This window comes from Carcharodon carcharias, chromosome 3 (assembly GCF_017639515.1).
Source record: "Carcharodon carcharias isolate sCarCar2 chromosome 3, sCarCar2.pri, whole genome shotgun sequence".
NCBI classification, from domain to species: domain Eukaryota; kingdom Metazoa; phylum Chordata; class Chondrichthyes; order Lamniformes; family Lamnidae; genus Carcharodon; species Carcharodon carcharias.
Genome location: NC_054469.1, coordinates 77,379,999 through 77,405,056, shown reverse-complemented (window position 1 = coordinate 77,405,056; position 25,058 = coordinate 77,379,999). Strand labels below are relative to the sequence as shown.

Sequence of the window (25,058 nt, the reverse complement as noted above, 5' to 3'; positions counted from 1 at the left end):
TAAGGCGGGGAGGCCATCATTGACGGCAGTAGACAGTTGGAGAGATGGTTGGAATGTTACCTTGAGTTGTACTCTAGAGAGAACACTTTCACCAAAGTAGCTCTGGACACCACAGAAAGCCTGCCTGTCACAGTAGAGCTGGCTGTCAAACCCACAGTGAAGGAGCTTAGTAAAGCTATTGACTCGCCATGGGCAAAGCTCCAAGTGCTGATACCTGAACTCATCAACCATGGAAAAATGGTCCTCCTGTCACATCTGCACAAACATCTCTGTCTTTGCTAGAGGGAGGAGGCAATGATTCAGGATATCCAGGATGTAAAGATTGTAACCCTGTACAAGAACAAGAGTGACATCAGCGATGGCAACAACTATCGAGGCACTTCCCTGCTGAATATTATGGGAAGAGTATTTACTCATATTGACCTTGTTAGATTGCAGATCCTGGTTGAAGGCACCAACCAAAACTGGAAGATCTACACTTGACATGATCTTCTCAGTCTGGCAGCTGTAAGCGAAATATTATGAACAAGGGAGACCACCCTATATCACTTTCATTGATCTCACCAAGGCATTCGACCAGTGATGGTTTATTTAGGCTGCTGAAGAAAATTGGCTGCCTGCCGAAGTTGCTCAATGTGATCTCTTCTTTCCATGATAACATGATGGTTAAGGTCAGCCATGATGGGGCAACATCGAGGCCCTTTGAGATGCTCAGTGGGGTCAAACAGTTGTGTTCTGGCATCGAAACTCATTGGCATATCATTGTCTTTGCTACTGTCATGCGTCTTCATGTCATCTACAGAGGGTGTCTGCTTGCATACCAGAACTGACAAAAGCTGTTCAGCCTTGCTCACCTGAGATCCAAGGCAAAGGTATGTCAAGTCCTCATCAGAGAGTTGCTCTACGCTGCTCTTAAGGAGCACCTTTAGCAGCAAATGGACAGATTCCCTCATGCATTTAAAGAGTTTGGTTTGACTATAAAAGCATCTGGAAGGCGTGATCCAGGATGTTGCCATGCTGCTATCTATCAGCATTGACAATGCAATACTTGAAGTTGTTGATAGCTTCACATATGTAGGCTTCACAATAACAAATAATCTGTCACTTGTTGCTGAAATCATCACACACATCACAAAAGCTGTAGCTATTATGTCCAAGCTTACTAAGAGCATGCAGAACAGCAGCAATCTGACTGAGAACAACAAACTGTGAATCTATCAAGCCTACATCCTTAGTGCACTCCTCTATAATGATAAGACATGGATAACATATGCTAAGCAGGAGAAATAGCTGAATAGTTTCTATCTTTGCTGTCTCAGACATATCCTTAGCACCTCTTGTCAGGACAAGGTCATCAGCACACATTAATTGCTAAGCCAGTGACATCATCACTTGCTCAGCCATATTTATCGATGGATGGCGGCTGCATACACAAAGACCTTCTGTATGGTGAACTGGCCACTGGGTCTCATCCTCCTGGATGCCCATACCTCCACCAGGAGGACTTCTATAAGTGAGATTTGGAGATGGCAGACATTGACACTGACAACTGGAGACAGTCACTGATGGCCCTGACCTCTGGAGGCTAACTGAAATGGCACTGGGAAGAGGCAACCAGAAACAGAAAGCTCAGCTGACTGAGAAAAAGGCCCAGAGAAAACAGGCCAGAACCTTCTCAGCCCACTGCCTTCCTCTGCAGGAAATGTTGCAGAGACTGCCTCCAGAGTGGGCCTTGAGTTATCCTGCTAAATCCAAATATGCATTTTCCAGTGTGATTACACCTGTCACATTGAGGATCCCAAAATGCACAGAGTTCTAGATGTAGCAGAGTCCTAACTGTTGTCATGACCACCCTGCTTTTGTGATCAATTACTCGAAATAAACCACGAAAAGCCATTTCCTTTCTTTATGGCTTTTGTTTAGATCGTTGAATCATTTTAAGGGTTCATTTATCGGCACACCTAAATTCCATTGTTACTTCATTGCACTGAGAAATTTACTGTTTGAATAATTTGTTCACAAAATGGGCTACCTTCAATTTTCTTATATTAAATGACACCTGCCACTTACTTATCCAATCTCCTAGCCTGCTTTTATTCTCCCATTGTCCAAAGTGTATCAAACATCATAAGCAAAATAGCAAATCTATTGTGTTAAACCTAAAACAGATGCGTTACCCTGCTGCTTGGAATTTGGATTTCAGAATTGTTATGCTAGAACTGCTAGTGAAGAATATGTATTTTTTTCCTAAATTAATATTGCTGCAAATTTATAAGATTTTTAACTGTCACCAGCTCCAATTTGACAGTTTAACATTTGGTGATTTCAGCTAATATGCAAAGATATTTTATATAAGTTACACATTATAAATGGCTTGTTGGAATAGGTAACTAAATTGGACACTGTTTGGGTTTTGGAAATGCAATGCTGTACTGATTAACTGGCTTGCCATAGTCATGTGACTCTGCCACGAGGCACACTGCCTCTGGAGGCAGACCCCTTAAGATCAGTCCAATAAAGATTTTGCACAGATGCACACTAAAGAAGACTGCTGCCCTTATACTTGAAACATGGTGTACCGAAGTGAAGAAAAAAATAGATTTTTGACCCCAGGAAAAGGTGCAGAAAAGACAGAGAACCCGGGAACACAGAAAAGTTCAGATCTGCAGAAAGCTACTAAAAACAGGACAAGCACTGGGTTCCAAGTGAAAATGAGACCATTGAATGGTACATCATGGTAGTACCGCAGTTGGCGGAAAAGGACAAAGGAAACACAGACAAAGACTGAAGGTGAATTACTGGCTGCAGAGAGAAGACATAGGTCAGAAATGCACACAGAGAAGTACAAATCTGCAACAAAGCTGCAATAAACACTGAGTTAGTAAAAAATGTCTGCAGTAAATTTTCCAATCCCATCTCCAGCGTTGTGTGGCAAAACTGTCAGTTTTTCTACTTACAATGGCAAAACTGAGATTGCAACAGATTTAATTAACAAGCCTGAACCAATAAGAGTTGCCACACGTGTTAATATTGTTGGGGAGAGACTGCTACAAAGTTCTAAACCTAACAGACAAGCAAAGAAGAAAGATGACAGACATTTTGAAAGACTTGAATGCACATTTTGAAACCTGAATGAATGCTACATATGAACATTATGTATTCAACACGAGAGTTCAGCGTGCAAATGTGACCATTAAGCAGTACATCATTGCAGTGATGCAGCTAGCAGAATCATGTGAATTTGGACAGCAAAAAGATGATTTGATTCAAGATAGATTGGTCTCAGGCATGAGAGACCACTTGGTGAGATCAACTCTGCTGAAAGATGAGAAACTGGCACTAAGGAAAGTGATAGTTGTGTGTTGAAATGCAGAATTTGTGAAACAACAGCTACAGCATATGTATGGCAGAGCAGACCAGGAGATACATTATACTGAGAGACAGTCCAAGCCAAAAGAGCTGAGTAATTGAAGACAAAAGGCAGGATGCAAATACTGCAGAAGACAGCATGAACAGGAAAAGAATTGCCCAGCATGGGGAAAGCAATGTTTTAACTGCCAAAAGCAAAATCATTTCACCCACAGGTGCTTGGCCAGAAAAAAGCAAAACAAGCCAATACAGATGGCCGCTAGAGAGAGATCAGCAGATGAGTCCGATGAAGAACCATACACAATACAACAGGTTGGGTCCGTCAAGTCTATAGGCGACAAATGGTTTCTAACTGTTACAATGATGACCCCAGAAGAGAGTGTCAAGCGAATAAGAAGTGTCAGATAGACACTGGTTGCTCAATGTGGAAATCTGAAAATTAAGCCCTCGAAAGCAAGATTGAGGCTATATGATGGCACAAGACTCATACCGAGCGAATGAATTAGTCTGACAGCCCAACGTAATGGCAAGAGGGAAAATCTCACGTTCCAGATCATAGATGGGGCCAATGGCCACTCGGCTGAAGCAAGTCTAAAGCTTGGGCTGGTAATCCTGAATGTGCCAACAGAGAAAGGGCAGCAAAAGACCCCAGAGAGAGGGAAGCAAGAGACCCCAGAGAGAGAGAGACAATATTCAAGTAAACCACAAGATGGCTGCTGACCACGTCAGTGCAATGAAATGCAAAAGCTGAAGGTAACTGTTCTACAGGAAAGTGTTCACATTAGATCTGAACTGGAAGATGTGAAGGGCAAGATTCCAGCTGACTCGATACCTTTGAAAGCACAAGATAAACTGAAGTCTTCAAAGAACCAAGCTGTGCGAGATCTGACCAAGCAAATTTCAGGGACAACACAAAGGTACCAGAGGAAAAACTGACTCTCAATTTCACAGTTGGTAACTCAAAGCAGGAGATAAAAGAAGCTCTCAGATGTACAGGCGCAACCACAGGCACATACGTTCAACTAGCGAATCTGCTCCTTCACTGCAATCAGCCAGTCAGGGAGAAGGGATCTCATCAGCTGTAATGAGTACAGAACTACCATCAATTCCAGAAACCCACACGTCCCCAGCAACCACAATGGAGCAACAACAGTCACTAAGGCAACAAGGGCCACAAGAATGACACTCTCCATACAAGGAATATCACCCAGGTGTACAGCCAATGTCAACACGCAAAAGGACGATTAAGCAATTGACTTGTAGAATAAGAAAACAGTTGCTAATACATGAGAAGAGTGAGTTTATAGTGGGTAAGGCAGGGGATGGAATTAAACAGGAAATTAGAGGTGCATGTAACAAGGGTGCTACAATAATCATTGGTGACTTTAATCAACATATAGACTTGGGAAGCCAAATAAGCAATAATACAGTGGTGGATGAATTCCTGGAATGTGTACGAGATGGTTTTTTATTCCAGTATGTCGAGGAACAGACTAGGGAAGAGGCTATCCTAGATTTGGTATTGTGCAATGAGAAGAGGTTAATTAATAATCTTGTGTGGGGCCCTTTAGGGAATAGTGACCAAAACATGTAGAATTCTTCATCGGGATGGAAAGTGAAATAGCCCGATCTGAAACTAGGGTCCTAAATCTTAACAAAGAAAACTGCGAAGGTATGAGGCGTGAGTTGGCTCTGATACTTTGGGGAACTTCATTAAAAGGCATGAGGGTGGATAGATAGTGGCTAATATTTAAGGAGCCAATGTATGCATTGCAACAGTTATACATTCCTTTCTGGCGCAAAAATACAAAAGGAAAAGTGGCCCAACCATGGCTTGGCTAACAAAAGAAATTAAGTATAGTATTAGATCCAAAGAAGAGTCATACAAAGTTGCTAGAAAAAGTAGCAAGCCTGAGGATTGGGAGCAATTTAGAATTCAGCAAAGGAGGACCAAGAGATTGATTGAGAGAGGAAAAATAGAGTATGAGAGTAAACTTGCAAGGGACATAAAAGCAGACTGCAAAAGCTCCTGTGAATATGTAAAAAGAAAAAGATTAGTGAAAGATTACAGTCCAAAACAGGAGAATTTGTAATAGAGAACAAGGAAATGACAGAGCAATTAAACAATTACTTTAATTCTGACTTCATGGAAGAAGACACAGATAACTTTCCAGAACTAGGGAACCAAGGGTCTAGTAAGAAGGAGGAATTGAAGGAAATTAGTATTATGAAAACAATAGTGCTGCAGAAATTAATAGAAATAGTGAATGCGTTAGTTGTCATCTTCCAAAATTGTGTAGATGCTAGAACAGCCTCGGCAGATCGGAGGGTGGCAAATGTAACCCCACCATTTAAAAAAGGAAGGAGGGAGAAAATGGGGAATTACAGATTGGTTAGCAGTTGGTGACTCGTGGGTACCGCAGGGATCAGTGCTTGGGCCCCAGCTATTCACAATATATATGTCAATGATTTGGAAGAGGGAACCAAATTTCCAAGTTTGCTGATGACATGAAACTTGGTGGGAATGTGAGCGGTGAGGTGGGCATTAAGAGGCTTCAAGGCAATTTTTAGACAGTGAGTGGGAAAATACGTGGCAGATGCAGTATCATGTGGATAATTGTGAAGTTATCCACTTCAGTAGGAAAAACTGAATGGCAGAGTATTATTTAAATGATGATAGATAGGGAAATGTTGAAAAACAAGGACCCTGGTGTCTTCGTACACCAATCACTGAAAGCAAGCATGCAGGTGCAGCAAGCAGTTAAGAAGGCAAATGGTATATTGGCCTTCATTGAAAGAGGACTTGATTACAGGAGCAAGGATGCCTTACTGCCGCTGTACAGAGCCTTGGTGAGACCACCCCTGGAGTATTGTGTGCAGTTTTGGCTTCCTTACCTAAGAAAGGATAAACGTGCCATAGAGGGCGTGCAGCAAAGGTTCACCAGACTGATTCCTGGGATGGCAGCATTGGAAACATGCATGCCACACAAGTGTCCAGCAATGACCATCTCCAACAAGAGAAAATCCAACCATCGCCCCTTGACATTCAATGGCATTACCATCACTGAATTCCCCACTATCAAAATCCTGGGGGTTACCATTGACCAGAAACTGAGCTGGATTGGGCGTAAAAATACTGTGGCTACAAGAGCAGGTCAGAGGCTAGGAATCATGTGATGAGTAACTCACCTCCTGACTCCCCAAAGCCTGTCCACCATCTACAAGGCACAAGTCAGGAGTGTGATGGAATATTCCCCACTTGCCTGGATGAGTGCAGCTCTCACAACACTTGAGAAGTTTGACACCGTCCAAGACAAAGCAGCCCACTTGATTGGCACCACATCCACAAACATTCATACCCTCCACCACTGATGCACAGTAGCAGCAGTGTGTACCATCTACAAGGTGCACGACAGGAATTTACCAAGGCTCCTTCAACAGCACCTTCCAAACACAGGGCCACTACCTTCTAGAAGGACAAGGGCAGCAGATGGATGGAAACACCACCACCTGGAAGTTCCCCTCCAAGTCACTCACCATCCTGACTTGGAAATATATTGCCGTTCCTTCACTGGGTCAATATTCTGGAGCTCCCTTCCCTAACAGCACTGTGGGTGTACCTACATCACATGGACTGCAGCGGTTCAAGAAGGCAGCTCAGCACCACCTTCTCAAGGGCAACCAGGGATGGGCAATAAATGCTGGCCCAGCCAGTGAAGCTGAAATCCCGTGAATGAATAATAAAAGAAGAGAGATAGGGCCGACTCCACTTGTATTCACTGAAGTTTAGAAGAACGAGAGTGGATCTCAATGAAACATATAAAGTTCTGACAGGGCTGGACAGGCTTGATGCAGGGTTGATGTTTCCTCTGGCTGGAGGGGGGCAGGTGGGTGGGTGGGTCTAGAGCATGGGGTCACCGTCTCAGCATTTGGGGCCATTTAGGACATTTATGACTGAGAAGAGGAGAAACATTTTCACTCAAGAGGGTGGTGAACATATAGAATTCTATACCACAAAGAGCTGTAGAGGCCAAGTCACTGAACATATTTAAAAAGGAAATTGATTTCTGGACTCTAAATGCATCAAGGAATACGGAGAGTAGTGTTGAGACAGAGGATCAGCCATGATCATGTTGAATGGCACAGCAGGCTCAAAGGGCCGAATGACCTACTCCTCCTATTTTCAACGTTTCTATGTAACTTTTAGTCGCACAGGATCGTGCATACAAAAGTGTCTTTTGTTCACTGGGAAAAACGGGGATGATTGTATCTTTTTTAATATGAAAAAGGGGATGTTTGGATTTCAGAAATGCAGTGCTGCACTGACTAACTGGCTTGCCATAGTCATGTGACTCTGCCATGAGGCACTCTGCCTCTGGAGGTAGACATCTTAAATCAGTTCAGGAAGACCTCTCACAGACATAAACTATAATGACTTGAAACAGACACATTTCTTTATAGCATTGCATATTATTTGCTGAAGTCCATTCACAGCATACTTCTGAATTCTTAACATAAGGGAAATACTAAGAAATTTATGATCAAGAGTGACACACGTTGAAGTTCCAATTAAGTGCATAAATCACTATTCATCGAGTGGAATGATTAAAAAAAAAAATCATTCATGGGATGTGGGCTTCACTGGCTGGGCCAGCATTTATTATCCATCCCTAGTTGCCCTTGAGAAGGTGGTGGTGAGCTGTCTTCTTGAGCCACCAGAGTCCATGTAGTGTAGGTACACCCATAGTGCAGTTAGGGAGGGAGTTCCAGGATTTTGAACCAGTGACAGTGAAGGAATGGTGATGTATTTTCAAGTCAGGATGGTGAGTGACTTGGAGGGGAACTTCTGGGTGGTGTTGTTCCCATCTATCTGCAGCCTTTGTCCTTCTAGATAGTAGTGATTGTGGGTTTGGAAGGTGCTGTTGAAGAAGCCTTGGTGAATTCCAGCAGTGCATTTTGTAGATGGTATGCACTGCTGCTACTGTGCATTGGTAGTGGAGGGAGTGAATAGTTGTGGATGTGTGCCAATCAAGTGGGCTGCTTTGTCCTGGACGGTGTCCAGCTTCTCAAGTGTTGTGGGATTTTCAGTCATCCAGGCAAGTGGGGAATATTCCATCACATTCCTGACTTGTGCCTTGTAGATGGTGGATAGGCTTTGGGGAGTCAGGAGGTGAGTTACTCGTCGCACGATTACTAGCCTCTGACATCCTCTTGTGGCCCACAGTATTTATATGGCTGGTCCAGTTCAATTTCTGATGAAAGGCCACCCCCAGGATGTTAATAGTGGGGGATTCAGTGATGCTAATGCCATTGAACTTCAAGGGGCAATGGTTAGATTCTCTGTTGTTGGAGATGGTCATTGCCTGACACTTGTGTGGCACGAATGTTACTTGCCACTTGTCAGCCCAAGCCTGGATATTGTCCAGGTCTTGCTGCATTTGGTCATGGACTGCTTCAGTATCTGAGGAGTCATGAATGGTGCCGAACATTGTGTAATCATCAGTGAATGCTCCCACTTTTGACCTTATGATGGAAGGAAGGCCATTGATGAAGCAGCTGAAGATGGTTGGGCCTAGGACTCTATCCTGAGGAACTCCTGCAGTGATGTCCTGGAGCTGAGATGGTTGACCTCCAATGACCATAATCATCACCCTTTGTGCTAGGTATGACTCTTAGCTTGCATACACTGTCAGCTTTTCAACTATGAAGGGCACATACCCAATAGTCATAATAAGTGATGCAATTCTTTTATGGAAAGTTTACTTAAAAATAATCAGTTAAACTATCTAGCCAAACTGGGACTTTTGTTGCCAGCTGTCTCTCGGACTCTTAGTTGATTACTGATTTCACCCAAATTTAAACTTGACATTAAAATGGACACTCAAGGTAAACAATACATGATGTACATTCTTTCAAATATTGAGTCATTTCACAAAAAATCTTGTTTTTAAAACTCATGTTTTGCATAGAAGTTTCTCTCTTATTTGAGTTCATTGTTCTTTGTAAGAATATTATGTAAGTTAAATCAACTAAAAATGCAAAGGGAAAAAAGTCAGTCACTTCACATAAGTCCTGTAATTCAAACAGTAAAAGAAACATTTAATAATTGGCAAAGAATAAAACACTTTACTGCAAATTATTATTCAGATATCTCTCTCTGGACCGATCCAGGTCATTTTGGGAGAACAGTAAAACTGTGTAACACTGGAGGCATAAAGAATTCAAAGTTCTTATTGCTGAGTTGGCCAGTGACAGTGTGTTTTGTATTCTGACACCTAAGACTTGAAGGTCCTGAAAACTATTTTCAACTGCACAGTAAAAATGGGGCCAATATAAACTGCCAGATGTTCATTACATGCAGCAGAATTTGTTTTTCAAAGAGATCTATAGATCTTTGAGTTTAATGTGTGTGACCTATGCTAACAAAAAAAAACACTTCCTTTTATATAACGCATCTAAAGTAGTTAAACTTTGCAAGTTGTTTCTTAGGGAGGCTATCAAACAAAATTTGACATCGAGCCACATTAGGATAGGTGACCAAATCCTTGGTCAAAGGTGTAGGTTTTAAGAAGTATCTTAAAGGTGGAGAGAAAGGCACAGAGCTCAGGACCGAGGCACCTGAAGGCACAGCTGCCAAGGGTGGAGGCAAAAAACTAGGGATATGCAAGAAGCACCAACTGGAGGGGCACAGTGATCTTGGAGGACATTATAAAGCTAGGAAGGAGCAAGTTCATGGAATGTTTTGAAGACAAAACTGAGAATTTTAAAATTGAGGCTTTGCCAGACCTGGAGCCAAGGTTGGTTAGTGAGCACAGGGTTGATGGCTGAATAGGACATGGTACAAGTGAGTAGAGTTTTGGATGAGCTCACATTAACAAATATGGGAGGCTGGCCAGGAGAGCATTGGAATAGTTGGGCCTAGGACTCTATCCTGAGGAACTCCTGCAGTGATGTCCTGGAGCTGGGATGGTTGACCTCCAACGACCATAATCATCACCCTTTGTGCTAGGTATGACTCTTAGCTTGCATACACTGTCAGCTTTTCAACTATGAAGGGCACATACCCAATAGTCATAATAAGTTACTGACGTCAAAGTAGGTAGCCTTGGTGATGGAGAAGATATGGGGTCAGAAGCTCAGCTAAGTGTCAAATAAGACGCTAAAGTTGTGAATGTTCTAGATTAGACTCAAACCATGGCCATGAAATGGTTGAAGCTTTAGGCACCTGGATGTAGGCCCCATTCAAAGCGGCCCTGGCTGCCATGCTGGTGTTAATGGGGTGTTATAGCTATCGGTCCTAAATGAAGGTGCGAAAACCCCATTAATGCCAAGGAAAGGTAGTCAGAACCAACTCTTTCATTCCTTCAAAGATTCTATTCATGAGAAAATTGAATCAATCACAATGCTGAAATTTAAGTTCTTTCATCAGCCATGTTGATTCTCTACCCTATCATATCATAATTCTGAGGGTGGGGTTTAGGGGCTGGGATATGAGAAACCTTGGGCAGAATTTTGTGGCCCCGTCGTGGTGGGCTGAAAAATGCTGCGAGCTGTTCAAAAGCCCATTGACTTCGGTGGGATCGGAAGATCCCACCGGTGGAAGGGGCCATAAAATTCCGCCCCGATCCAAATCATTATGTCTTCATCTAATATCTAATCTTCCTTCAGAAACCTGCCCTATTTCTCAGAGGCCTTGAGTTTTGCATATTTGTACATATGTATGTATGTATGTATGTATATATATATATATATATATATATATATTTGTTTCTGCTCTGTTCCGAGTTTGGATCCTTCAACTGGGTTTTGAGGCCTTCCCACATCTAAAACATTCGTGGTTTCACATCCCTACTCTCCTCCTGTGCTTGAATTCAATATGCCTTTCTCTTTGTGTCCGCCAGCATTTTCAATCCCTCTTGTGCACACCCTCCACCTCCCTCCCACCCCTTCCCACATGTGCACTCCATCCCCGTCCCTCCTACTTCGAGCCACACACGCACTCCACCTCCCAACCCCTGAATTCAGTGTGCACCCTCCATCACCACCAGCTCCCCCTTGTGCACACCTGAGCCTCTCTCCCCCTCCCCCCAGCCCTCCCTCTCTCCTCCCCTCTTCTCTCTCACCACCCCCCCACCCCTCATTCCCCAATAAGAAATGAAGCTAGAGACAAATAGAGGGATAGCTACCATAATGAAAAACACGTGTTGGAACTATATGGATACCACGTGGAACACAAGAGAATAGCAAGTTAGACAGGAATGAACAAGATACAATTCAACAAAGTAGGATAATCTTTCCTGTGTTCCTATGGGACCATTTGTTGTTAGTCTTCATAAGCAATGTCATGAAAGATGAGCAAGCTGAAACCTACATCTCAGTGCAAGGCGTTTTAATGAGAATGGCAAGCTGCCATGAGAAGTATGAAAATTGTTATAGCTGTTGATTTTCACAAACACAAAGTATATACATATTTACTACTGAATACAGTTCTTTTATTTCTTCTAACTATTTGGAGGCCAGAAAAGAGGTTGTGGGAATTGTTCTAAAGTCCAGTTAACTGAATTAATCTGTTGGCTGAAGTAATTTTTGGACTGCCAATCCTGATTGACAGCTTGGCAACCTACCACAGTTATCATGAGTAACTTCTTTCTCTATCATATAGCATAATTAGTTTTGTAAATGTTTTAATTCCTGAACCAAATGCATTTGAGATAATGTTCTGTGAAGTGTGCTGCTGTCTTGGGCTGTAACCAACATACACTGGCTTTTCTAGCACAGCATAGTGCAAGAATAAAACACAGCTTGTCTGTAGTAGAATTTTGAAAATACTGTGCGTAGATCTCAAGAGAAAACTTGTGTCCTAATAAGGGCATTTTAATAGATTGTATCCAGAGAGTAGTATCCTTAAAGTGTTCATGTCTTCATGAACTATTTGCTTGGAAAATGTTTTCCTCTATTTCTTTCCAAGCTCATTTTTGCAATGATCTGAGTCAATCCCATTGTCACATTGTTTGTGGTACATGCTGCTTTTGGCTCGGTTGCTTTGAGCAGCCCCCCCAGAAGCTTTTCATAAAGACTTGTGCTGCTTTAAATGGAATTGACATGTGTAGCACTGTTACGTTTTCTAAGTTAAGAGCAGAAGCCAAAACAGAAAATTTCCAGTAGAGAAGGCAAAGTAAGTGAAGAAGTAGGGGCACCAGGCTCAGATTGAATGGCCGGTGCAATGCCTGAAGTGAATAACTGCCATTTGAACTTGTATTTTTTTTAAAAGAAAAGCAGACTCGATGGGCTGAAGGGCCTCTCCTGCACTCTGTGATTCTGTGATACTGGAGTGGTACACTGCACTATTTAAGTCCTACACCAATGTCACTGATTCTTAAATGTTCTCTGAAGTGGCCTAACAAGCTTTTTGGTTGCATCAATCTATGGCCAAATAATCTGCTGTGGTTCAAAAGGACTACCTTCTAGGGATGGGGAATAAATGCTGTCCTTGGCAACAACGGCAACATTCTGAGAACTACACTATTTAATAGCATAATAAAAAAAATGCTCTGTTATCAATAATTCTTCAAGATAATGAAGTTAAACATATTATGCAGATTGCTGCTTTTAATTACTTTGGCATAGATTGCTCGAGTGGCCAACTAAATTGGGGAAAAGAGGAATGTAAGGAAGTATTCCCTGAATGGTCAACCCCAGTAATAATAATAATGAGGAACTATATAGCATCTCTCACAACCTCGGGACACCCCAAAGTGCTTTACGGTCAACTGAAAGTGTTGTAATGTAGGAAACATGGCAGTCAATTTGTGCACAACAAACTCCCACCGGCATCAATGTGATAATGACCAGATAATGTCTTTTTTAGTGATTTGATTGAGAGTGAATATTAGTAGGTGAGAATATGGAGGGGGGAGGTTTAGCAGCAGGGAAACCCAAAAGGTTGGATTTCCCAGAGGACCTGCCAATTTTCACAGCTTGCAGTGTTAATATAACTTTTATTTTCAATTTTGAGCTACACAACCTATTTGAAGACCAACCTATGTGAGGACTTTGAAATGAAATACAGCAGGAGGGGGAAGGTCAGGGGGTCAGGTTCTCCACTTTATAACTTTCGACTTTTGACCTGTCCTGGATTTTTAAAAAATCTTTCTCAGAATGTTGCCGTTGTTGCCAAGGACAGCATTTATTCCCCATCCCTAGAAGGTAGTCCTTTTGAACCACAGCAGATTATTTGCCATAGATTGATGCAACCAAAAAGCTTGTTAGGCCACTTCAGAGAACATTTAAGAATCAGTGACATTGGTGTAGGACTTAAGTCACATACAGGCCTAAACAGGTAAGAACAATATGCTTTCTTTCCTGAAGAAAGTTTGTGAACCAATTCGGCTTCATGACAATTTGACAGCTTCGTGGTCACTTTTAGTCAATACAGTCGAGCTCGATTATCAGTCGGGTAACAAAGACACAATGTTACCATGCCACCACATGAAGTAAAAATCTTGTACAGTACACCCAATAATTGCACAAAAGAAATCCATCCGCTTTGTGTTGCAGAATATTTTGTGCCATATAGGGTAAAGTGAGGTAACCTACTGGTAGGTGCATATCAGTCATTGGGACTGGCTGTGGTGGCAACAATTTGAAATAATTTAGGAAATTATAAACCATTAATGCTTATTATATTAAGTTTTTTCTCCTTCGTGAGTTTGTTTCCCACAAATGTACTTTTCCGATAATGTATTGAAACTTGTAACATTTGTTTGAATATGTGAATTAAGCCAAGAGAACCCATAAGCATAATGGTGGAAATGAAAAATTTTACATTTAAGCAATAACGGTTGATGTTCAGAGATTTGAGGGTAATGCATATTGTTAGCTAGAATTGCCTCATTGTTTTTTAACCTACGGCTGCTTATTGCAGGGGCTGTGTACAAAAATGGCAAAAGCTTCATTCCCCAACACTGATACCATATTGTTGCAGGAACAGCCTTCAGAAAATGTAAACACAAATATTTCAAAAAGTACTGTATAAAAGTAAATTAAGCCTAGATAGTTCATAATTGCAAATAAAGAGTTCTTTTAAACTGATTTGATAATTTTTCCTTTATCACCAAGTTAAGGTTTTAAAATTTAATGCAATATATTATAGCAAAACTTTTCCACTAATATCCGGCTGCTAAGGTTAAATGTTAATACTTAGAGGAATAATTAATGTAGTGTTGTATACAATGTCCATAATGATAATTAAACTCAGGATTGCCTATTTTTCCCTCCTCTGTTTAATGCCTGCAAATGATTGTTGAATTACAGAATTTACATTACCTAGTTAAATGCTCCAGAATGCATAAATTCATATTTTTATAAAGGATGTGTTGGCATTTCTTATTACCGGTTGTGAGTTGATTTTTCAAATCTGCATTTAAAGGTTTCTATAACATTAAAGCACTTGGCTGGTTGCCAAATGCAGGGCTAGGTTGAAGAGCCAGACGAGCGGGCAACCCGATATTTTTCATGTGTTTTGTTTGCTTTGTTTCTGTGGTGTTGCATTCTACTGTCTTCCAGAGCTGTCAGTTCAAATTTTGGCCTGTCGGGTTGTTAGGGCAACATCTCATTACAGAAGATGCTTGAAGTAATTTGTGTCAGACTTTCGTTTAACTGCTTTCTGAGGCAGAGCAAAGCTTTTCCTGTGGATGCATTGCTTCCACCCACCCCCTCCATTCTGTTTCTTCACCCCAGGCACATCTTGTTGATTTTTGTTTTCTAGAGTTGGAGGTGAAGTCGGCAAAAAAAACTGCTGTGGGTCTTTCAGTTTTATTGAACTATATCTGTCCCTTCACTGTACTCTGAGAGGGGAAAACTCTGTACTCAGCCTAAGTGACTCCTGTCATTGCCTCCTACACAATGCACTATATTCAATCCCTTTTGACAATATGATTACTGGTTTGTTATTTTTTGTGGCTGACTCAGTGCTGCAAACTGTTTTTAAGAAAAATGCAGACTTCTATCCTTTATATAACTTTTAAATATGAGCTATGGTTATTCAAACTTTGATCTTATAGATCTGTTTGATGTTTAAGTATAAAATTATTCAATTATCTGTAATATTTAATTGGTTTTGGAATTTCAGTCACTTTCGTTCTTATCATGATCAAAATTTGCAGTAATGCAAATGTTAAATGAGAAAGGACCACATGACCTAGAGTGCAATTTGGTTCTGTTACTGTATTGCATCCAAATATTCATCTTGGTAACTGTGATATAGTCATAAGCTGGTAATCATGTGCTGAAATAAGTTGAGGTGCCTTTGTACTATTACTGTTAGTTTATTGGCAGGCAAACAAAGCTAATTGTGGTATGTTCCCATTAACTTGATTAATAAGCAGACAAATAACTGTGGCAGCTCAATTATTTTTAGTAATTGAATATTCTATTGACTATTGAAATGGGTGTTTGAATGGAAAGAGCCTGGGAGTTGGGGGGGTGGTGTGTGTTGGGGCTGGTTTGAACCTCATTCACAGTGGTGTCAGTGTTTTATTGTGCAAATCAGTTAACTAAGGGTTACAGTATTCTGACTGAGGCATAGTTCTTTACAATTTTCCAGTCAATACATCACTAATGTTCAGAGTAATGTGTCATTGTTTTTGCCAACACAATGATGGAAGAGCAGGATCAGAACAACACAAACTAAAAACAAAAAGAACCCTATGGTTGCTGAGAATCTGAAACAAAAATCAGAAAATGGTGGGAACACTTAACAGGTCAGTCAGCATCAGTAGAGAGAACAAATAATTAATGTTTTAGGTTGACTTAACTGGAAGATATTGCATATGAACAATACCTAAAAAGCATTCAAAGGGAAGGGGAAAGTGGGAAGGACAACACACTGATGAATGTGCACACATGCATGAGAAAATTCTGAGGGACAGCATAAATCGTTATTTAGGAAGACACGGATTCTTCTTCGGCAGTCCCTTGGGATTGAATATGACTTGCTTCCACTTTGGTGTGATGGGTTCTAAGATGGCTGATGAGTTGAGTGCGCATTCTGCCACATGGGCAAGTCATGTTTGGAGGGCTGAGTAGATGAGTTGTTAGGTGTGTGTGCTTTCTCTGACGCCTCAACCTTGCCCCTGCGCGTTCCCAATGAAGTCTCTTAATGTGTTTGGTACCTTCCCGAATAAATCTTCTCCATTTTGGTTCGTCACAAATCAGGGACTCCCACGAGTCAATGGGGATTTTTGACTTCTTGAGGGATGCTTTGAGGACATTCCAAAACAAATCTTCTGTTGTCCTGGGAGTCTTTGTTTGGATTGCATCTGGTGTCAGGCGCATGAATGACTTGTCCAGCCCAGTGGAGCTGGTTTTGTGATTTGAGCCTCGATGCTGGGCATGTTGGCTTGGGGGAGGATGCTGCTGTTGGACTGCCTTTCTTGCCACCGGAATTGAAGGATCTCACAAAGGCACCAGTCCTGGTACTTCTCCAGTGTTTTAAGGTGTCTGCAGTAGGATATTGAAGTCTCTGAAGCAAAGAGGAGCGTGGGATCACTGCTGCCTAGTGAACCATGACCTTTGTCTGAGGTTTGAGATCCTGGTCCTCAAATATTCTTTTCCTTAGACAGCCAAAGGCTGAACTGGCATGTTGGAGGTGATGGTGAATTTTGTTGACTATATCTGCTTCCATTGAGAGGAGGCTCCTTATATATTGAAAATGGTCCACATTTTCTAGGATTTCACCATCGACCTTAATTGATGGGGGTAGGTGGTGTGTTGTGGGAGCTGTTTGGAAGAGGACCCTAGACTTTTTGTTTCATGAAAAGCCAATTTTCTCATATGCTTCAAAGGAAGAGTCAATGGTGACCATGAGCTCAGTTTCTGAATGAGCGGACACAGAAGAGTCATCTGCATACTGAAGCTGAATGAATGAAGTTGGAATGACTTTGATTTTGAATTAAAGGCGGCATAGGTTGAACAGTTTGCCATCTGCTCTGTAAATTAACCCCACACCTGTGGGTAATTTGCTGGAGGTGAGAAGCAGTATTACAGATCGAGAAGAGGGTTGCTGTGATGATGCAGCTTTGTTTGACCCCAGTCTTCACTAGGATGGGGCCTGTGATGTTTCCATTGAGAATCACAGCTTGCATGTCATGGAGTAGGTGGAGGATAGTGACAAATTTCTGAGAGCAGCCAAATTTTAGGAGGGTACTCCATAATCCTTCATAGTTGACAGTCAAAGGCTTTCGTGGGATCAATAAAGGCCATGTAGAGCAGTTAGTGCTCTTCCTTGCATTGTTCTTGGATTTGCCACAAACTGAAGATCATGTCTGTGGTTCCTTTTGATAGGTGAAAACTGCTCTGCGACTCTGGAAGGAGCTCTTTGGCCACTGGGAGGAGGCAATTGAGGAGGACCCTTGCAATGATCTTCCCTATGGCAGACAGCAGGGAGACTCCTCTTTACTTGCTGCAATCAGACTTATCTTCCTTCTTGACTGTAGTCACGATCAGTGTCCCTGAGATCCCTTGGTATGCTCTCCACTTTGAGATGAGGGATATGAAGTTGTGTGGCTGTGCCAGTAGTATATCTGCACCATGTTTCAGAGTTTCGGTAGGGATTTCATCTGCTGAGAGGATTTGTTGTTTTTCAGTTGTCAAAAAAGACATGTTAATCAGAGACAGTCAGCATGGATTTGTTAAGGGAAGGTTATATAGAATTTTATGCTGAGGTAATGAGGATGGTTGATGAGAGTAGTGCAACTGATGTAGTCTGCATGAATTTTAGGCAAGGCAAACTAGTCAGAAAACTAAAAGCCCATGGGATCCAAGGGAAAGTGAAAAGTTGAATCCAAAATTTGCTCAGTTGCAGGAAGCAAAGGGTGATGGTTGATGCTTGTTTTTTTGACTTGAGGGCTGTTCACAGTGGGATTCCATAGGGTTTGATACTAGGTCACTTGCATTTAGTGGTATATATCAATGATTTGGACTTGAATGTAGGGGCCATGGTCAAGAAATTTGCAAATGACATAAATTGGCTGTGTGGTTGATATTAAGGAATAAAGCTGGAATCTGCAGGAAAATATCGATGGACTGGTCAGGTAGGCAAAAAAACACTCAAATGAAATTCAGTGCAGGAAGGTGCGAAATAATGCAATTGGAGAAGGCCTTCAAAGCAAGGGGCTATACAATAAATGGCAGGATTCTGAGAAGTGTTTGAGGAATAGAGGGGCCTGGAGTGCATATTCAAAGAACTTTGGTAGCAGGACAGGTAGATAAGAAGGCATATGGATACTTTCTTTTATTAGCTGAAGCCTAGAGTTCAACACTCCAGGACCTCTGACTTAGTGACCTTGTCCTGCCAAGAGATGTTGAGGATACACCTGAGACAGCAAAAATGAAAACTGTTCAGCCTTTTCTCCTGCCTAGCATATGTTATCTAGATCTTGTTACTGTAGAGCAGTGTGCTGCAGGCTTGGTAGACTTAGTTTGTTGTTCTAAGTCAGGTTGCTGCTGTTCTGCACCGTCTTACTCAGCTTGGATACAACAGCAGCAGCTTTTGCGATGTGCATGTTTATTTCATCCTCAAGGGACAGACTACTGGTGAATGTGGAGCCTAGATATGTGAAGTAGCCAATACCCTCCAACGCTACAATCTCAAATGCCAATTCATGGTTCGACGATCCTGGAGTATTTTAATTCCATCAGCATACATTCATTACTAAGCCAATGATGCCTGCGTTAGCTTGGCCACAATCATTGGACGGATGAAAGCCGTATGCCCAAAGACCTTTTGAATGGTGAACCGGCCACTAGGTCATGACCTACTGGATGTCCATACCTCCTCTACAAGGACACCCGTAAGTGATACATGAAGATGGCCGCCATTGACACTGAAAAGTTGGAGATAGTCGCTGATGGCAGTGATCTCTGGAGGCGTTTTGGAAGAAACGAGGTGAAAAGGAAAGCTCATCTTGCTGAGAAGAGAGTGCAGAGAAAACAGGCCAACAAATCCTGAACCTTCTAGCCCACTGTCTATCTGTAGAAAATTCTAAAAGAGATTGCCATGCCAGAGTGAGTCTCCTGTTAAAACACAGGGTTGACTACCAAGTGAAAACTGCCATATCATGAGACAGAAGGATATCAAGAATGTAAGAGCAGTGAGGATATGTTCAAACTGTATAAAATACTACGCCACAGCTAGGATAAGGTGTCAGCTCTAGTCACCACAATGCAGGAACGATGTGACCACACTAGAGCAAATAGAGGAGAGATTTAAGAGGATGCTGCTAGGAATGGAGAATTTGAACAATGAGGAAAGGTTGGATAGGCTAGGGGTGTTTTCTTTGAAATGTAGAGGCTAAGGGGTGAATTAATTAAGGCATAGGAAACTATGAGAAGCCTAGATAGAATGACTAGGAGGGACCTAATCTCATAAGCAATGAGGTCAATAACTAGGGGGCATTGATTTTAAAGTAATTGGTAGAAGAATTTGAGAAGAATTAAAGAGAATTTTTTCCACTCAGGGTGATGGAGGAGTGTCTGGAACTTGCTTTCTGAAAGGGTGGTGGAGGTAGAAGCCCTGTTACATTTTAAAAAGTGCTTGAAGTGCTGTAATTTACAAGGCTTTGGACAAAGAGCTAGAGCTAGAGATTAGACTTGATAACTGTCTTTTGGACAATGCAGACAAGGTGGGCTTAAATGGTTTCCTTCAGTGCTGTTACTTTTCTATGTTCTTATGCACATTGTTGAAATTGAAAGACTGGTTGGGTTTACAATAATAAGTCCTTAGATTCTATTATTCATTCTACTTGTTCCAATATCATCTCCTTTTGTCTTGCACTATCATCCCTGTTGTCATTTAATCTCCCCTGCCTTCCACTGTGCTGAAGACCTTTGGTTCTCCGTACCCCCCCCACCCCCGCCTTTTCCCTGCCCCTGTGCTTGCTTAAAACCTGTTACACATCCAACTCTCTCCAATTCTGATTTTTTTTAAAAATGACCAAACTGAATCTTTAACTCTCTCTCCACACAATGCTGTCTGTCCTTTTGAGTAATTCCAGCATTTTTGGTTCTTCTTAATGTTAAGCTCCCCATAAAGACTTATAACTTGTTAAAGTTGAATTTCCCTGCGACCGACTGAAAGAATCACAGGACAAGATTTCATGCTTTAACACTCTTAATGCAACAAACTAATACCACCAAACTAAAGAAAAGGTATTTTGCATTAAATGATTAACTCATCTGGGATACTTATTCAACCCCTTTTTCTGTGTATTACACTTCTGCCAGATGTGTGGTATTGCAAGATTAAATGTCAAGACATACCCAGCTTCCAGCAGATTCGCTTCTCATTGTAATGCCAGAGCAAATCTTCCGACGTACTTCAAAAATTGGTCCACTCGATCTGAGGATTCCCGAACAGATTTCCACCTGCAAGGCCCACATTGGCAACCCCTTGGAGGTTCCTTAAATCTCCAAAAATTCCATCTTTTCTGCTCTGTTCTTTGAACAGTGAACCAGATCTCACCAGCAAACTGCTTGGCTACTAACATAAAAACAGTCTTTTTCAGCTCGTCACAGCTGTAGTTACTTTTGTCTCTCTTTTTCCATGTTCTGCCTCCAAAAAGCAGCTGTTCCTCTTTTGTGTCAAGGTGTGAAAAGGTGTCACTTGATTTTCAGTAGTCTCGGTTTGGGTTTTCATTCCCCATGACAACCAGATCACGTGGGTCTGACCTTGGGCAGAGTTAGTATGATCACCACCTCCTCCCCATTCAGAACATTTTGTTCCACATTAAATTAAAGGTGACATTTTAAAACAACCATAAAGTTCAAAGTTTGTAATAACAAAGCCATTGTAATTCTGTGTCCTAGATTTCGGTAACTTTATAATTCTCCCTTTCTGAACTCACTAACTTAATAAAAGTGCCATGAAATATGCTTTCTGTTCTCTCACAACAATTTATGTAGACACTCCAATGCAGTACAGAGGGAGGGGATGAGACATTAAACCTGCCCCCCCAGATGTATGTAAAAATTCCCATGGCACTATTTTGAAGAAGGGCAGGGGAGTTATCCCTTGTGTCCTGATTAATATTTCACAAACTGACTGACAGTGATTATACTTCAAGATACCCCATTTGTTGTAAAGCACTTTGGGATGTCCAGTGGTCATGAAAAGCACCATATAAGTGCTTTTCTTATCCTTTTTTCTTTTCTTCTTTTCTCGTATCTTTTTGCTGTTGTTGCTTTTGAACAGATTGATTGACATTTCTTGTGTTAAATGGTAGAGAATTGAGCCAGATGTTCTTTTTGTATCACAATCAAGTATTTCAGTAGCTGTCAACAAAATACCATGTATTTCCACGTCAGCATGGTTTTGTGAAAGGGAAATCATGATAGACTAATTTATTAGAGTCACTTGAAGTAACAAGCAATGTGGATAATGGAGAACGTGTAGAAATGGTGTACTTGGATTTGAAAAAAGGCATTTAATTAGGTGCCACATCAAGGGTTACTACACAAAATAAGAGCCCATGGTGTAGGGGGTAACATATTAACATGGATAGAGAATTGGTTAGCTGATGTGAAGTAGAGAGTAGGGATAAATGGACCATATTTTGGGTTGTCAGGCTGTAACTAGTGGAGTGCTACAGAGATCAGTGCTGGGGCCTCAACTGTTTACAATCTGTATCAATGACTTGGATGAAGGGACTGAATGTATGACTGCAAAGATAGGTAGGAAAGTTAGTTGTGAAGAGGATGTAAGGAGTCTGCAGAGGGAAATAGATAGATTAAGTGAGTGGGCAAAAAAACTTGGCAGATGGAATTCAATGTGGAAAGAAATATACAAAAAGGAAAATAATTAGTTTTTAAAATCTCCAATAACAGTTCACAACCTGATAGAATGAGATGGCTCACTTTTACAATTTAATTTTTAGGCCAGAGATGTTGTTTGGTGGTAATTAGCAATCATTACATTGAAAGGGTACTCATGCTATTAATTACAATGTGAATGTGTCCATTTTGGCAGGAAGAATAGAAAAGCAGTATATTATTTAAATGGAGAGAGATTGCAGAATTCTGTGATACAGAGATTCCGGCTGCCCTGGGAAACGGATCACAGTTCGTAACCAGGTACAGCAAGTGACTAGGAAGGCAAATGTAATGTTGCTGTTCATTGCAAAGGGGATGGAATAAAAAAGAAGTAGGGAAGTTCTGCTACAATTGTACAGGGTGTAGTTGAGACCACATCTGGAGTATTGTGCACAATTTTGGTCTTCTCATTTCAGAAAGGATATAATTGTATTTTTTTTTGAGTGCCATTTGTCTGTAGATTTCTCTTTCCCAGAGAGCAGTGGAGACAAGGTCATTGAATATTCTTAAGGCTAAGTTAGATAGATTCTTGGTTGACAAAGGAGTAAAATGTATAGGGGCTAAATGGGAAAGTAGAGTTGCTGCTCATGGGGCCAATTGGCCTACTCCTGCTCCTAATTCGTATATATGTAATTTGTATAAGTTTGATAAAGCCTTTTGCAGTGAGGAATTAGGTGACTCTAACTACATTATTTAGAACTCTATTAAGCGTGTAGTTGTCTTCACTGCTGCCTATCCTTGCTCCATCCATTAGAACTGAGGTGTTTCTGTTAGGAAACTAATCTTTTGCGTACTGCTGAAATTCACACATAGTGAATGAGTTTGAGTTTTCAGCGCATCTGATTTTGCTCCTAGTATTTGCTACTAGTGCCCCTTCAAATGACCAGGGCACTAGTAGCAATATACAGTTTTGTTCTATGCGCTAATTCAATTTTTAATATAGAGTTTTGTTAAATGCGCTAATTCAGTGATCATCCAGGCAAATATTTAGAACAATTTGTAAGATCTGAAAAAAGATTTTAAAGCTTAATTGCCTGAATTTTTTTCCTTTGGCTGTAGATCACAACACTGATCAACCATAAGGAGAAACCAAAGAAATCTGAGAAAACATTGCGAGCAATTCAACGTGTAGGGCAAGCAGTGAGTCTGGCCGTTGGAAGATTTGTCACTGTTGGTGAAGCAATAGCTAATGAAAATGAAGAGTTAAAAGAAGAAATGTACTTTGCTTGCCAGGAGGCACGGAGAGCAGGTAGGTTCTGCCTTATGGTGCATTATAAGGGATTGGGCTGAAAAATTAATGGTGTCTGAACTGCATATGCCACTATTAATGTGAAAATTGACCAGCAACATGTGGCAGGAAGAGATATGCTGTTAGTTTCGCAAAAACAAAATCTTGGGTTTAACCTTGCCATGATTTTCATGAAGTTGCTTCATTTCCACATTAATTGCCCACTAAATTTTGTCACAACAAGTTTTATGTCCAGTAATTAACAGCGTAAGTACCCTTTTAGGGTAATGATTGTTAATGACTGCCAATCAACCTCTCTAGCCCAAAATTTAAATAATAAAAGTGAGGCTTCTCATTCTGTCAAGTTGTGAACTGCTTTTGGAGATTGTAAAAACTAATTATTTTCCTTTCTAGACATGTTTCTTCCCTCTTCTAATTCAGCCTTACACTAAATAAAGAGAGGGTGTCTGATTTAGCATTGAATTCATCCAATCTAATTCACCCTCATTCTCAGTCCTTCCTTTTGCTCACTCTTAATACTTAAAACTGGTTAAGGGGATACTCTGGTTAGGGGAGGCAGTGGCGTAGTAGTATTGTCGCTGGACGAGGAATCCAGTGACCCAGGGTAATGCTCTGGGAACCTGGGTTTGAATCCCACCACAGCAGGTGGTGAAATTTGAATTCAGTTAAAATCTGGAATTAAAGGTCTAATGATGATCATGAAACCATTGTCAATTGTCATAAAAGCCCATCTGATGCACTATAGGGAAGGAAGTCTGTCGCCCTTACCTGGTCTGACCTTCATGTGACTCCAGACCCACAGCAATGTGGTTGACTTTTAAACGCCCTCTGAAATGGCTTTGCAAGCCATTCAGCTGTTATCAAACAGCTAAAAAGTTTCAAAGGAATGAAACCAGATGGACCTAGGCACCAGAAACAACAACCACTGCCATCCAAAGTGACATTGTTTGTGTGCAACATTTTTGAAATGTTTTGGGTATTTAAATGCAACTGCTTAAGTAAAGCAAAAAAAAGGAAGCTACAAAGTCCTCCTTACTAGCATCTGGGGGCTTGTGCCAAAATTGGAAGAGCTGTCACAGACGAGTCAAGCAACAGCCTGACATAGTGATACAATGTCCCAGACACCACCATCACCATCCCTGGGTATGTCCTGTCCCACCGGCAGGACAGACCCTGCAGAGGTGGCGTTACAGTGGTATACAGTTGGGAGTGAGTTGCCCTGGGAGCCCTCAAAATTGACTCCGGACCCCATGAAGTCTCATGGCTTCAGGTCAAACACTTCCTGCTGATTGGCATGTACTGCAGCCCCATCAGCTGTTGGTCCTAGTGTTCACTAAGGTCCCATATATCCAGTGCTCCTCTGAAGGCATGCAGCCTTTCAGATTGGATGCTAAACCCAAGTCCCATCTGCCTCCTTGGATGGATTAAAAGATTCCACTGCACTATGTAACTCTGGCATCCTGACCAATATTTGTCCCCCAGTCAATATCTTAAAAAACAAATTATCTGGTCATCATTGAGCTGTTTGTGGGAGCTTGCTGTGCATAGGTTAGCTTCCTATATTACAACAGTG

At 41.4% G+C, this 25,058-nt stretch overlaps 1 protein-coding gene across 4 annotated transcripts in view; it reads left to right on the top strand.

Moving 5' to 3' along the window:
- The window catches only part of ctnnal1 (catenin (cadherin-associated protein), alpha-like 1), a 393,020-nt gene that overhangs the window by 159,506 nt on the left and 208,456 nt on the right, over positions 1-25,058 (top strand). For all 4 annotated transcript variants that reach the window (XR_005942687.1, XM_041185149.1, XM_041185146.1 and 1 more), the window contains exon 2: positions 23,296-23,485. Coding sequence is in view for 3 of the 4 variants with exons in the window: in XM_041185149.1 (XP_041041083.1) it covers positions 23,296-23,485 (190 nt within the window). In the remaining variant the exon portion in view is untranslated. The remainder of the gene's footprint in view (positions 1-23,295; positions 23,486-25,058) is intronic.